The sequence below is a fragment of the Tenrec ecaudatus genome, chromosome 18 (assembly GCF_050624435.1).
Source record: "Tenrec ecaudatus isolate mTenEca1 chromosome 18, mTenEca1.hap1, whole genome shotgun sequence".
Classification (NCBI taxonomy): Eukaryota; Metazoa; Chordata; class Mammalia; order Afrosoricida; family Tenrecidae; genus Tenrec; species Tenrec ecaudatus.
Genome location: NC_134547.1, coordinates 64,223,014 through 64,236,755, shown reverse-complemented (window position 1 = coordinate 64,236,755; position 13,742 = coordinate 64,223,014). Strand labels below are relative to the sequence as shown.

The window sequence follows — 13,742 nt, the reverse complement described above, 5'->3', positions numbered from 1 at the left end:
AAAAACAAGACAGAGCAAGACCAAGCAACAATATACAACAAAACAACAACAAGCCAATGACCAAAAAAACAAAGCACAACAAGAAAAGCTTGTCGTTAGTTCAAGGACTGTTTGTTGCCCTTTAGGAGTGTTTTCCAGTCCAGTCTGTAGGGGCACCACATCCTGGCCCCAAAGTCCACCTTCAGCATTCCCTGGGGACCTCACCGCTCCATCCCCTTGCTGTTCCGTTGCACCCCTTAGTGTTTTTTTTCCGTGTGGCGGGATCAGATCAGGTGCAATTCCCACACTGTGTCTCCGGTGTTGACCCCTGTAGGGATATGGGTCAGTGAGGGGTGTCATGTCTCATAGTGGGGACGGCCATGTGCTTCTCTCTGTGGACTGGCTACTCTAATCGGGAGCATCGTCCTCAAGGCCTGGTGGGCCAGGATGTGCTCCACTCTCTCCTCTTCCCTGTTCATCTGCTCCCATGTGCTCTGATTAGATACGTCCCTCTCCCGGAGCTGCAGATTCAATGCCATCCTTTGAAATAAATTCTTCTGGGGGAAGGGGCAGGTGTCCACGTAGTAGTTGGGATTGTAAATCTTTCCCGGGCAGGCAGCCTCTTCTTCCTCCCACAGAGCAAGCAGTGGGTGAGAACTGCTGTCCTTGTAGTTAGCAGCGCACTGCTTAATCCACTGTCCCACCAGGGCTCATCTCAGCATCGTGCTCAAAACTCAAAAACTCTAAATTCACTACCATTGCTCCTCGCAGTGACCCTCTCCAAGACAAGTAGAACTGCCCCTTTGAGTGTCTGAGAGAGGAAATCTTTACTGGAGCAGCAGCCTCGTCTTTCTCTCACAGAGAAGCGGGGGGAGGGGGGCAGGTGGGGCAAGGGGGAGCCCTTCTGATCCCTGACCTTCTGGTTAGCAGCTCGATGCAATGGCCCACTCCACCAGGGCTGTGAAAACGGACAGCTCTGGATTAAAGGAGTGGGAGGATGAAGGCAGAGATTCTGGATGAGTGACCATTGCGCGGGCACTGGCTGGGTGGCCTTAGACTAACAGTCCCTTGGATACACTGAGCCCTGGTTACCTTGTCTACAAAATGCCAAGCGTCTGCTGCAAGCTACTGTAGCAGTCAGACTAGGTGTTTGAAGGGTTGTGTCACCCTAAAAGCAGAAGCTATCTGAATGTGGGAGTTAGATTTTATGCCCACTTGATGGTGCTTGTGTGGGGGGGTGGAGTCCAGCCTGTCAATCAGGTGGTAGCCTGGTGATGCCCCCCCGGGGGGGTATGGTCTGTTGTACAAGAGAGACAGTGAAACCTTCGCTGGCCCCTCACACTCCCTGTATGCCCTGGACTCTGTTTCTGCCTCCAGGGCAGAGACCCTGAGAGCCCCCTGCTTCCCCTTTCTGTATGGGGGCCTGCAGCTGTGTGTGTCTGCAGTCGGCCCGGCTAGCATTGGACCCACGACATGAGTGGGTCATCATTACTGGGACTGGGCCGGGCGCCTTCTTGATCGAAAATTACTTCCTATACAGAGCTTCTTATCCCCATAGGTAGATGTCATTGGTTCTGTGTCTCTAGGCACCCAGCTGACAGTAAGCATGGATGGGAGTGGATGTGGAGAGTGTAAGGTCGCGACACTCTTCCTCTTGAGGTCGAGAAACCCCCTGAGGCAGTTGAGTGTGGGGGCGTCCATGTGCCTGGCCTTGCTCAGTGCCCACGATGATATTCCCCGGACACCACCCACATCTCATTAGGGTTTCCAGGGAGTTGACACTGGACTCTGAGAGGTCAAAGGTCATGCAAACTCCTGCAGGCAGAAGTAGCTGTCCTACAGAGAGTCCTATGGAGGGCTGAATGGTCTTTGATCTGCGCTGGGAGGAAGGTGGGCGACTGGTTGTGGTCTGCAGAACAGTTCCTACTTCTCTAAGAAGTTCAGGCCCGGGTGCAGGTCTCCTTATGATCGCGGTCTTAAGGAAGCAGAGCCAGGCCCTGGAGCAGAGCACTCTGGGAGCTGCTGCCCTCCTGAGGTATCTGTGTGTCTGCTGCAGACTTGTTCCCAGCCAAGGGCAGCAAGTGCGCTCCTCCCTGCCTGCCATGCCCCCCAGTCAGGTGGGTGAGGGTAGGGTGCTAGGGCTGGGTTCCAGTGCCCCACTGTGCCCACCGAGATGCTGCCTTCCCCCGACAGGTACAGCCCTAGTCCCCTCCCCTCTACATGCACCACCGGTTTCCCGATCAGAGGCACCTGCCTGGTGTGCTGTTACCACCTGCCCATGTTTAATTCATGGCTGGGGGTTGGAAGAGCTCCCCCAGAAATGGAAGAACTCCCCTGAGGGGTCTTGCCCAGTCCCTGCCTGCTCCGGGGCTCGCTGCCAAGGCCCCAGCCTCTTCCCCAGGCCTGAGGCTGGCTGGTGGAAAGCACCAAGGGGCTCAGAGGACAGCCACCTCTCACTAATCCACAGGTCTGGAATGTCTGAGACCCAATCAGCAGGGTCTCTGGGCTCCCCCAGGGTGCTGATAATCCTGCAATGATTAGCAGGGGCTGCAGAGTCAGTGTGCACCGCTGGATCTGCTGGGGGCGGGGCGGTGGGCAGGCCAGAGGCCACTAGAGGAGGGTGAACCCAAGAGCTGTCTGTCTCCTCCCATGCCAGCCCCGATGGGAGGCTGTTTAGAAAGGATCACTCAATAGCCTCCCCCTTTGTCTGCCAGCCCGGGCCAGCCTGACTCCTTGAGGGTGTGAATATCTCTAGCCCACTGGCCCGCAAACCAACTGGATGTCCAGGATGCTGCAGCCAGCGCCCACCCCGGAGCCACTTCTGCCTGTGCTCCTGGCTCTGCTGGGCACGGCCTGGGCAGAGACGTGGCCCTTGCGACTGCAGGAGAGGCCGGCTATCCTGCTCGGAGGTGAGGAGCGGTGGGGCTTGGGAGCTCCGTGGTCCCCAGGCCTGAGCCCTGGGCAGTGTTGGTGACTTTGTGATAGACCCACTAGACAGTCAGTCCAGAGCTGGAAGGGACAGCTGGTCCTGGGGAGGGGGAAAGCATGGAGCCCAGAAAGGGGGCGGTGGGGGGCTCCCAAAGCTGCAACCAGACCGTCACCAGCCAAGTTCCTTCTCTGGCTCCTGCCCATCCACCTGCCTCATCCTCCTCACCGCCATCATCATCATCATCATCATCACCATCATCATCATCATCATCATCATCATCATCATCATCATCATCATCATCATCATCATGTCCCATAGTCCTCAGTCCTGGCTTCTTCAGGGCCTGGGTGCTTATGCGGCTCTCCCAGTCACCCCTCCCATGCTCCAGGGCACAGGCCCTGTCCTGCTGCTCATGAGCACCCCCCACCCCCTAGGCCTGAGCAGGAAGGAGAGCTTCCAGCTTCTCTCCCTACACAACCGCCTGCGCAGTCAGGTCCACCCACCGGCTGCCAACATGCAGAGAATGGTGAGTGAGGGGCTGTGCGGCCATGGCCATCCCCCTGGCAGCTGTATTCCCAGGCCCACTCGGGGGACATGGTCCTTGTTGCTGGGGCGCTCTGTGGCTTCTGCCTCCCCAGGGTGACTCCCAGTGCGGGAAACTGGGCCCCTGGCCTACACTGGACTGAAGAGCAGAACTTTGGGCCTGCCCTCCGGATCCCGTTGCCATGGAGGTCAGGAGCTGTGAAGGAGGCCAGCTCCCTCCTCCAGAAAAGAGTTTCACAAAGAAGGCCCAGCTGGACTGGCAGGGTGGGAGCCTGGGAAGGAGATGCATGTGCAGGGATGGCGGGGTGGGCTCTGGAAACCCGGTCATTAAGAGGGGGTCTCTCCCAGATCCTGTTCCTGCCTTGATTCATGTGGGGGGCGGTTGGTTTCATCCTGGGGCTTGCAAACACTGTCCCCCCTCTCCCCCCCCCCCCCGCCGCCAGTCCAGGATCCCCCGCAGCCTGGGCTGCTGCTGGCAGGCCTGGGAGCGAGAGCGGGGCGGCAGGTTCCCCTTGGCTGCCTCCCATGACCTCCCCTGAGGCAGCAGCAGTGTTAGTCAACCCTGAGCGATCTGGGGTCAGTTTCCCAGGACCGTGGTGAGGACGGGATGGGGGGTGGTCCCTTCTCCCACAGTTCTGCCTCCTCCTCAGCCCAAGCCCACACCCAAGCCCGCTGCCCACCTTCCCAGCTGTAGCACCTAGTGCGGGGTCTCATCTGGAACCCTCGCAGACAGGGGCCACAGATGGGATCAGCTGGCTAGCAGTTTGTATACTTCGGCCTTGTTAGGGCCTTAGAAAGCGACATTCAAAATAAGATAGAAGCACCCTCCCCCCTACCCCCCAGGCTCCCTCACACCAAGAGCCTCAGGCTCTGGGCTCTGGGCACCCCTACAGGCTTCTCAGATACCAGGGAACCCCTTCAGGCGCCCGGGAGGTGTAGGGCCGCTGAAGGCCCAGCAGTTCCTCACCTGAGATGCCACCGCAGCACCAACCCAGGCCCACTGGGGGCCAGGACCAACTGAGTCCCTCATCCCTCCCTCCATGCCTCAGCCAGCCAGCACCCTACTCCACAGGCGCCACGTCTGTGGAGTCTAGCCACTCCTGGGGGTCACACAGCCTGAGGAGGTGGCTGAGCTGGATGGTGTGCACGCTCCCACACGTGTGTATGTGCACACACACATGCAAGCACAGTGGGGTCCCCTTACTGTCAGCAGAGGTCAAGACTGCTGGCGTGTGTGTGCTGGAATGGTCCACTGATATGTGGCTCAGAGAGTCCTCTAACATCACTTCGCCCAGCACACGCTACGGCCACGGCTGGGGCCCCTCCAGGGCAGGAGACACACCTTTCTGACAATGGCCTCAGCCAGCTTCACCCATCTGAAAGGCCTGGCCACTGCCCCAGGCTCACCCCACCAGTGGGGTCAAGGACAACAGGAGTCCATCCCATGTCTGGGCGAGGCGTGCCCACAGCAGGGGTGGGGAAAATGGAGCCGTGTTTCCAGCACACAGAACACTCACAGGTCATGTCTGACCCTCACCGGCCCTGGGTCGTGAAGGGAAGTCAGCTTAGTCAGGTTAGGTGATCTGTCCAGCAGGATACTTGAGTGACAAACCTGGGCCACCAGTCTCCTCCCCTTCACTCAGGGCCCCTGCTGGTGTCTGTTTGTGCACCCAGGACTGGAGTGAGAGCCTGGCTCGACTGGCTCAGGACCGGGCCACCCTCTGCGGGGCCCTGCCATCGAGCCTGGCAGCCAGCCCAGAGCACCCTGGACAGACGGGCTGGAATGTGCAGCTGCTGCCTGCGGGCTGGGCATCCTTTGTCGAAGTGATCAGCCTGTGGTTCGCAGAGGGGCAGCAGTACAGCCATGCCGCAAACGAGTGCACCCGCAACACCACCTGCACCCACTACACACAGGTGAGTTGTCACCGGTGGGTGTGAGGTCCTAGTTCCTGAAGCCCTGGAACCAGGCTAGAAGACATTTGGAAGGGGAAGGACTGAACCACACACTTGGTGTGCCCACCAGCAAACCAGTTCCCGTGTCCCGGTCCTGTCAGTGTGAGATGCCATCTCCCTCCTTGCTTCATCTGGCGCCCAAGCGGGCCTCCCGAGCCTCTTGCTCCAGTGCAGGCTCCGATGGTGGTTCGAGGCTTTGCATAACACTTCTGGGTTTTTCAGGAGCCCTGGTGGCATCGTGGCATCTTCGTACATTGGGCTGCTAATGGTAAGGTCAGCAATTTAAAACCGCCAGCTGCTCCGAGGGCGGAAGACGGGCTTTCTGCTCCTGTAATGAGTTTCCGTCTCAGAAGCCCACAGGGGCAGTTCGACTGAGTCCTACAGGCTCACTTGAGTTGGAATCGGTTCGATGAGTTTTTTGGCTGCTTACTTGCGTGCCGTGGAAAGCAACGTGCTGTGTGGCATGCGTGTGCGCATTTCAAACGCGCTCCTCGATTCGGTTTGCTGAACGTGAATTATTTCACAGCCAGCTTGGCTGCTGAGTTTCCTCGTGTCTCGGGCAGCTCCCACCTGGCTTGGGGAGGGCGTGAAGGGCTGCGGCTCATTCTGTATTCCCGGAAACTGCTTCTGTAAGGTTTCCCACCACTCGCCTGCAACATCACTCGGGCCCTAAGGGCTAGGGTTTATGGCGGTGGTTTTGTTCGGTAAGCATGTGCAGGCATGAGTGGATTTTTAACTCCTGGTTCAACTTTTAAAAATTGCTATAGGTCACTTCCAGTTTTCTATTTTTGTTGAGACAGTTTGGCCAAGCTCCATTTTTTCTAGTAAATGATTCCTTTTTTGTGCACACTTTATTCCAGTTTATTGGGTATATTGGTTCATTACTTGACAGATATTTAAAACTAGAATAGACTTTTTGAAATATATGTTCTTTTATTGTTACCCATATCCCATTTTTCATTCCCCAAATTGTTTGTATCTTCTCTCTTGGGCTGCTAACTGCGAGATCACAGTTTAGAAACCAGCAGCCACTCCGTGGGAGAGATGAGGATTTCGACTCTCAAAGAGTCGCCGTCTCAGACCCACAGAGGCAGTTCCACCCTGACCTGGAGGGTGGGCATGAGTAGAGATCAACTGGATGGGAAGGGGTTTGAGCTGTTTTCTCAATCTTCCTAGTGGTTTGTCTGTTTTATTAGTCATGTCAACAATCCTTGTTTACTTTTATCCCATTTTTGCTCTCCCTTTCATTAATTTCTACTGTTGTTATTTATTTGGTTACACTTCTATTCCTTTGTATCTGTTGACACAGAACCTCAACATTAAGCCTCCATTTCTACTCTATGCATTCAAGGCTTTCTGTTTTCTCTTCAACTTCTTCAGCTGCATCTTCTTAAAGCAGTGGTTCTCAACCTTCCTCCTGCCGCGACTCCTTATATGGTTCCTCATGTGGTGGTGACCCCAACCATAACCCTATTTTCCTTGCTGTTACGAATTAATCGTCATGTAAATATCTGATAGGCAGGATGTGTTTTCAATGTTACAAATTGAACATCATGAAAGCATAGTGGTGAATCACAAAAACAATATGTCATTCTATATTGTGAAACATTGATTTCTAATGACAAATCAATGCAATTTTGTCTTGAAGCAGGGTGTAGTTGCATGGGTAAGTCTTCACACTGGGTACTCGTATGTGGGCCTATCTGCATGTGGGCAGACCCGCCTGGAGATGGATAGAGGAGCGGTGTTTTGGTTCCTAAGACCATTGGAAATCTGTGTTTTCCATGGTCTTGGATGGCCCCTGTGAAAGGGCCGGTCAACCCCAAAGGGGTCCCGACCCACAGGTTGAGAATGGCTGCTCTGGATGATGATAATCAGTGTTTTCATTCACATTAAGTCCTAACATTTCCAGCTTCCATTATGAGGCAGTCTCTGATTTGAAGTCTAGATTTACTGTCCAAATCATGTTTCTCTTGCATTTCTTCTTGTTTACCTTACAATTTGAGGCGTTGCTCCGTGGGATGGGACATGCAGAATACGGAGTCTCTGGTATTTGTTGGAGCTTGCTTCCAGGCTTGTTGGTGCTACTCAGTGGGAGCAAGCTGCTTCCAGGCTTGTGGGTGCTGCTCGGTGGGAGCAAGCTGCTTCCAACCTTGTGCACACAGAATGAAACAGTGCCCAGCGCTGCACCAACCTCACCACTGTCACTCCCCTTTGAGCCCACTGTGCAGTCACTGTGCCAAGCCATCCGTCTGCGGGGCTTCACGTTCTGTCAGTGAGCCTCTACTAAACATGACAGGCTTCTCCGAGGGCGGTGCCTCCTGATGGCATGGCCAACGTGCATGAGGCAAAGGTCTTACCAGCCGGCCTTCGAAGGAGCATTCTGGCTGCTCTTCTCACAAGACAGATGTTGTTTTTCTTTTGGCCGCCCACGCACCCACTGCCATTGGGTGTATCCCAACTCAAACGGACCCTAGATAGAGTGTCTAAGCCTGTAAGTCCTTTTGGGCGCAGACAGCCTCATCGGTCTCCCAGTAGCTGGTGGGTTAGAACTGCCGACCCTGCCGTGAACAGCCCAATGATTACCCGAGAGCACCATGAGGGCTCGTTTGGCAGCCCCAGGTAATTTCGGTATTCCTCGCCTACACCATCATTCCACCGCATCTGCTCTCAGGTCTTCTTCCCCGTCCAGCTTCTGCGGGCCGGCGGAGCGATGGAAAGTGCCATGGCAGAGTTCAACTGCGCCTCAGGCCCCACTCTGAGGGGGTCTTTGCAGCGGACTGCCCAGTGCAATGAACCATTTTATTTTGTGACTGCTGCCTCCATGAGCATTGGTCGTGGATCCAAGTAAAATCAAGTCTTTGACAAGTGGCTTCTGTTCTCTGTTTATTGTGATGTTTATTGGTCAATTGTGAGGATTTTTGTTTTGCATCATGGCTTAGTCAGGACTTAATATTTTGTGGATTCCTAAAAAAATACGTAAAAAATACTTTAATTGTTGTGTGCATACATAGGACTATATGTTCATATTTCTTAGCACAATTCAGGCTTCTGTTTGCCATTTTTGGTGGCTACTGGTTTGCTTAGCTGTTCCTTTGCAGTAAACAGGTGTGCTGTTTCCATACTGCCATATAGTCTAAGACCTTAAATCTAAGTTTTAAATACTACTCAAACTCTGTAGCCATTATTGTTGCTTGGTTTGTTTTTCTATCCACTAGCCATTGCTGCACAACAAACTACTCCAAAGCGTAATGGCGTAAAAATAGCAATTTCTTTAGCTTATGATTCTAGGGGCTGGTGATTGCTGGGAGGTTCTTCTCTTCAGTGGGTTCATTCATGCAACTGCAACCAGCGCGGTGTTGCTTAAGCCAGGCTGCCTAGAATGCCCTTGGCGGGTTCCTCTCTGCCCCTCGTGAGGCTTTCCAACCTCTAGCGGGCTGGCCGGAGGACGTTTCTCTGGGAGCTGCTTTATGAGAGTGAGCAGAACTGGCTCAGCACTTTAGTTCATCCTGTTGGCCAAAGCAAGTCACATGGCCAGCCCAGATTAAAGGATTGGCGAAGAGAGTCTTCCTCCTGATGGGGTAACAACAAATTCACATTTAAAAGAGTGGATTTACAGGAAGAAGAAGGCCATTGTGGCCAGGCTTGTAAGCGATCATGCGGCCATGGGTCTTCAGGTCTTTCTTTTGCCACACTGCCCCCAGTCACACCCTCCCCTCCCTTCAGATGTCCGCTGAACCCGCCCCTCCCCTTCTCCTCCCATGAAAGCCTTCTGAGACCATCCTACCTGCCTTCTGAGACCAGGCAACCTGCTGTCCCTGAGGCCTGCAGCAAGCTGCTTGTCTACTTGGTTTACAGCAGGGTTTCCCAAGGCGGGAGATGCATCGGAACTGTCTGGAGAGGCTGCAAAGGCAAATGTACCCCCCGCTTCATCGTGGATCATGGGCTACAATCCAAAAGCTTTTCATTGCTGGGGTGGGGTGAGGTGGGGTGAATTATTTATTTCCAAAGGGCCTGTACATTTGGGAGCCTATGGTTAACGGCAAACGCTGTGTCCGCCCTCCCCAGGAAGCGTCCCCTGGGCTGCTGGCCCTGGCTAGAAGCAGGGGTGGCTTGTGTTGGGGTTCTGAGTACCTGTGTCTCTTGCAGCTTGTGTGGGCCACCTCGAGCCAGCTGGGCTGTGGGCGGCACCGCTGCTCTGTGGACCTGGCAGAGATGGAGGCCTTTGTGTGTGCCTACTCCCCAGGGTAAGCCCCCATGACTGGGCGGTGGGGGCGGGCGGTAGGGACCACTCCCTTCTGCTGGGCCGAATGCAGTAGGGGTAGGCTGAGATGGGATACTTTCACCCTGAGTGAGACACTACCCGCCCACTCATGCAGAAGGCTGTGACCATGACCCCCCTGGTCTGAACCCTTGGTGGACAGGGAAGAACGTGGAAAGGGAGAGGGTGCGGAAGCGCCCAGGATTCTGACCATGCCGCAGGCGGCTTCCTCCAGAGCTCCTTCCTGGCAGTGATACCTCATTTTCAGGGGGTGTGCCCACTCTTTGGAGTCACCCCTCCGTTCTCAGGAAGCCTCCCTCCCTCATACTGACTGATGGCCATGCTTGCCCGTGGCAGGCCCTTCCAGACCTTCTGTTGCTCGCTCTCACAGAGGCAACTGGGAGGTGAACGGAAGGCTGATCGCCCCCTATAAGAAAGGCGCCTGGTGCTCCCTCTGCACAGCCAGAGTCTCCGGCTGCTTCAAAGCCTGGGACCACGCTGGGGCGCTGTGTGGTGAGTGCCCCACCCTGCATGTCTCCTCCCAGGGCAGCAGTTACATAGAGTAGGTCTGTTCATCCTAAGTGGGTGAGCAGCATCCTGAGGGGCTGTCCGGGAAGTCCTAGTCCAAGAGCCCCTGCAGATGCACCTGCCTGGCTCCTGGAAAAGTCCCTCCCAAAGCACCCTCTTCCTCTGCCCAGAGGTCCCCAGGAACCCGTGCCGCATGAGCTGCCAGAACCATGGACGCCTCGATGTCAGCACCTGCCACTGCCACTGCCCCTCTGGCTACACAGGCCGATACTGCCAAGGTGAGGGACACCTGGGGCCTGGAGAACCCCGTGTGCGTGGGCGATGCTGGCAGCCACTGAAGTGGGGAGGAGGGAGACGGAGTTCACATGTGCACACACATGCGTGGGTGCTGTGCCCTGGACAGGGGCTGGGTGTACACACACAAGGTGCCTACACCACCGTCCTGAGCACCTACTCTCGGTAGGCCCTGATTTGGTTTTGAGCCTCTGGGGTCGTGAAAAAGTATAAAATTAGGTTCTTGCCCCACTGTCTCCCTGGCTCTGTGGCCCTGGGCCTGTGACCTAAGCCTGATTTGCTTCTCTCCACACCGGGCATCCAACCCAAGATGCCATGGGCAGAGAAGTCAGCTGACCGCCCTCTGGGCTCCATCCTAGGGAAGGGCTCTTGATGGGGTTGGCAGACCCTGTGTGTCAGAGCCAACGAGGGGTAGCAGGGCCGGTGACAGCCGCTGAGCACTGTCCTCCTGCCTGTCGCGCAGTGCGGTGCAGCGCGCAGTGTGTGCACGGCCGGTTCCGGGAAGAGGAGTGCTCCTGCGTCTGTGATGTGGGCTTCGGGGGTGCCCAGTGCGCCGGTGAGTTGGCGGCCATGGGGGTGGGGGCCCTTCCTGAGCATCTTCCCGGCTTTGCCCTCAGCCACATCACAGTGGCCGCTCAAAGTGGGCAATGCTACAAAGAGTGCTTTTCTCTTTAAGGTCACGTGTTACAATTACCCAGTGACACCTCCTCCCCACCCCAGCACCCACCACACACATACTTTCCAGGGAAAGCAGTGCAGAGAGGAAGGGGGTACTCTGAGCTCAGCTTCTATGGGGGGGGGCAGACGGGGGAAAGGGAGGCTTCTGAGGTTCTCTCTCTCCCCCCTCCACTCTCTCACTCCAGTCAAGGTCCACTTCCCCTTCCATACCTGCGACCTGAGAATCGATGGGGACTGCTTCATGGTGTCCTTGGAGGCAGACACTTACTACGGAGCCAAAATGAAATGTCAGGTGACTGTGACCTCCTGCCTTCATGGGGACCTTCAGGGTCTCAAGTGAGGTCCTTGCTGGCGGGACCCTGACCTCTCATTCCTCACCAGTGTAAAGCAGGAACCACGCATTCAGACACCCCTGAAAGCCAGCAGCCCTGTAGGGAGCTGAGGGACCCAAGGGACAGAGCCCACCCAAACCCACCGAGGGGATCCATCCTACCCTGACTCAGCTCCTGGCGCAGGAGGCCATGTAGGATGGGGGTTCAGAGGGGCTAGAACTGGACATTATTCAAGAGCTCCAGAAATCAAAATTCTTCCGGGTGCCTGTTGACTTAGTCACGTGACAACCAATTCAAACTCATGCCAGATATGACATGGCGCAGGTGACACAGAGCCCCACCGCGTCAGAGCCCTGCCTGGGTGCTGACTGTCTGGGTCCCTGTGCCTGGGCACAAGGGAGAGGAGACAGGCTGACGGACTAGAGAGATGAGCAGGGACTAGGAAGCACGGCCTCTACTCCAGGAAGCAGGGGACCAGCCAGGCGTCATAGTTTTGAGCCCCGCTGCCGGTACAGTAGGCCCACTTCTCCCATGATGCTGAGGAGGGTGGTGGGGAAGGCTGCCTGAACTCTGGGACCCTGCTTGCCTGACCCCGGTGGGAATTTCAGGGAAAGGGTGGCGTGCTCGCCCAGATTGAGAATCAAAAAGTGCAAGACATCCTCTCCTTCTACCTGGGTCGCCTAGAGACCACCAACAAAGTGGCTGACAATGACTTTGAGACCAGGAACTTCTGGATTGGTGAGTGCTGGGCATGTTGGGAGGTGCCCTGGATGTGGGCATCCACAGGCAACCATAGCAGGGTGAGCAATGGGGCCAGAAATGCATGAAGGGAGACCCTGGGACTTGAGTGGTGGAGCCAACCTGGGCTGCCTGGGCCCAGGCCTCACCTACAAGGCTGCGAAGGACTCTTTCCGCTGGACCATGGGGCAGGACCAGTTGTCCTTCACCAGCTTTGCCTTCGGACAACCCGACAACCAGGGGTGAGTCTGGGGTGCCCTCTTCCTGGGACCACATTCTTGCCTGGCCTACCTGGTTAAGCCTTCAGACTGCCCTAAGGAACTGAGCCCTGTTCTGGGGCAGTGCTGGGTGAGGGAAATAATAGAAAGCAGGACTCGGGCTCCTGGAGCTAACTGCTAGAGAGGGGGACCTGAAAGGCCACCTCTATCCTCCTGCCTCCATCAGCCCCTCAGCACCCAAGGCTCAACCTGCATCAACACACTGGTGCCGGCGTTCTGCTAGCCCCTCTCCCCGCCCCCACACACACACTATGTCTGCACCCAGCAACCACCCTCTGCTGTGGCCCTGCCTTCACTGCTAAGCCCAGGGATGCCGGGGTAAGCAGGGCAAGGTTGAACCTGGATAGGCAATGTGGTCACCAAAGGTTTTAGATATCTTAAGCCCCACTTTCCTTCCTTGCCAGCCCACCAGGTCAGGCAGTGGGATAGGTGGGGTTACCAGAGGGTGGGAGTTTCCAGAGATCTTTGGTTGCCCGAGGCTAGCTGAAGAGGTGGGAGAAGCAAGTGGCCACCGCTGTGTGGGGGGCACGCGAGCCTCTCCTCTCCCCTCCCCTTCCGGGCACCTGGAACCTTGACTTGGCAGGTTTGGCAATTGTGTGGAGTTGCAGGCATCGGCTGCCTTCAACTGGAACGACCAACGCTGTAAAACCCGAAACCGATACATCTGCCAGTTTGGTGAGTGCCTTCCCACCATTGCCCACCTCCAACCTCTGCCCCTGCTCACAGCACACTGGCCAGGGCACCCTCTGGTCGCTGCATACTGGTGGGGGTATCCAAAGTGTGTTTGAGCCCAGCAGGCTGCTGGGGACATCCTGCCCAGAGGGCAGTGAGGCCCAGTGTTGCATAGCAAGTTCACAGACACCAAGAGCCCCTGGGGTTTCCCCCAGGCCCCTTTACTCCTCCCATTCCTAAAGCTGCTGCCTGGGACCTGCCTCACCCTCTATGATTCCCAGGAGTCCTGTGAACTATGTCTGGGGGGCCCAGCACCAGCTCCTAGAATTGATGGCTGGAATGGGTGGGTACTCCTGGGCTGGGAGCAGATGGCTTGGGCTGTCCCGACCCTTGATCTTTTCTGCCTCCTTTCCCAGCTCAGAAGCACATTTCCCGGTGGGACCCAGGACCCTGAGGCCCTGCATCTCCTCTGCCAGCCCTTGGGTGCACCAGCCTTGCTTCCCTGTCTGCCCACATGCCTGGAACAGGGGCCAGGCTAGGACCACATGCCCAACATC

The 13,742-nt window shown here is 56.2% G+C and overlaps 1 protein-coding gene across 1 annotated transcript; it reads left to right on the top strand.

The window, feature by feature from the left end:
• The first annotated feature begins 2,767 nt into the window (after positions 1-2,767).
• Positions 2,768-13,639, top strand: LOC142431781 (C-type lectin domain family 18 member A-like). Its single transcript, XM_075536736.1, has 12 exons — positions 2,768-2,888; positions 3,343-3,434; positions 5,126-5,365; positions 9,554-9,651; positions 10,057-10,178; positions 10,364-10,471; positions 10,951-11,043; positions 11,351-11,457; positions 12,106-12,235; positions 12,378-12,477; positions 13,097-13,188; positions 13,602-13,639. Exons 1-12 carry the CDS (start codon positions 2,768-2,770, stop codon positions 13,637-13,639), a joined length of 1,341 nt encoding a protein of 446 aa, XP_075392851.1.
• The last annotated feature ends 103 nt before the right edge of the window (positions 13,640-13,742 follow it).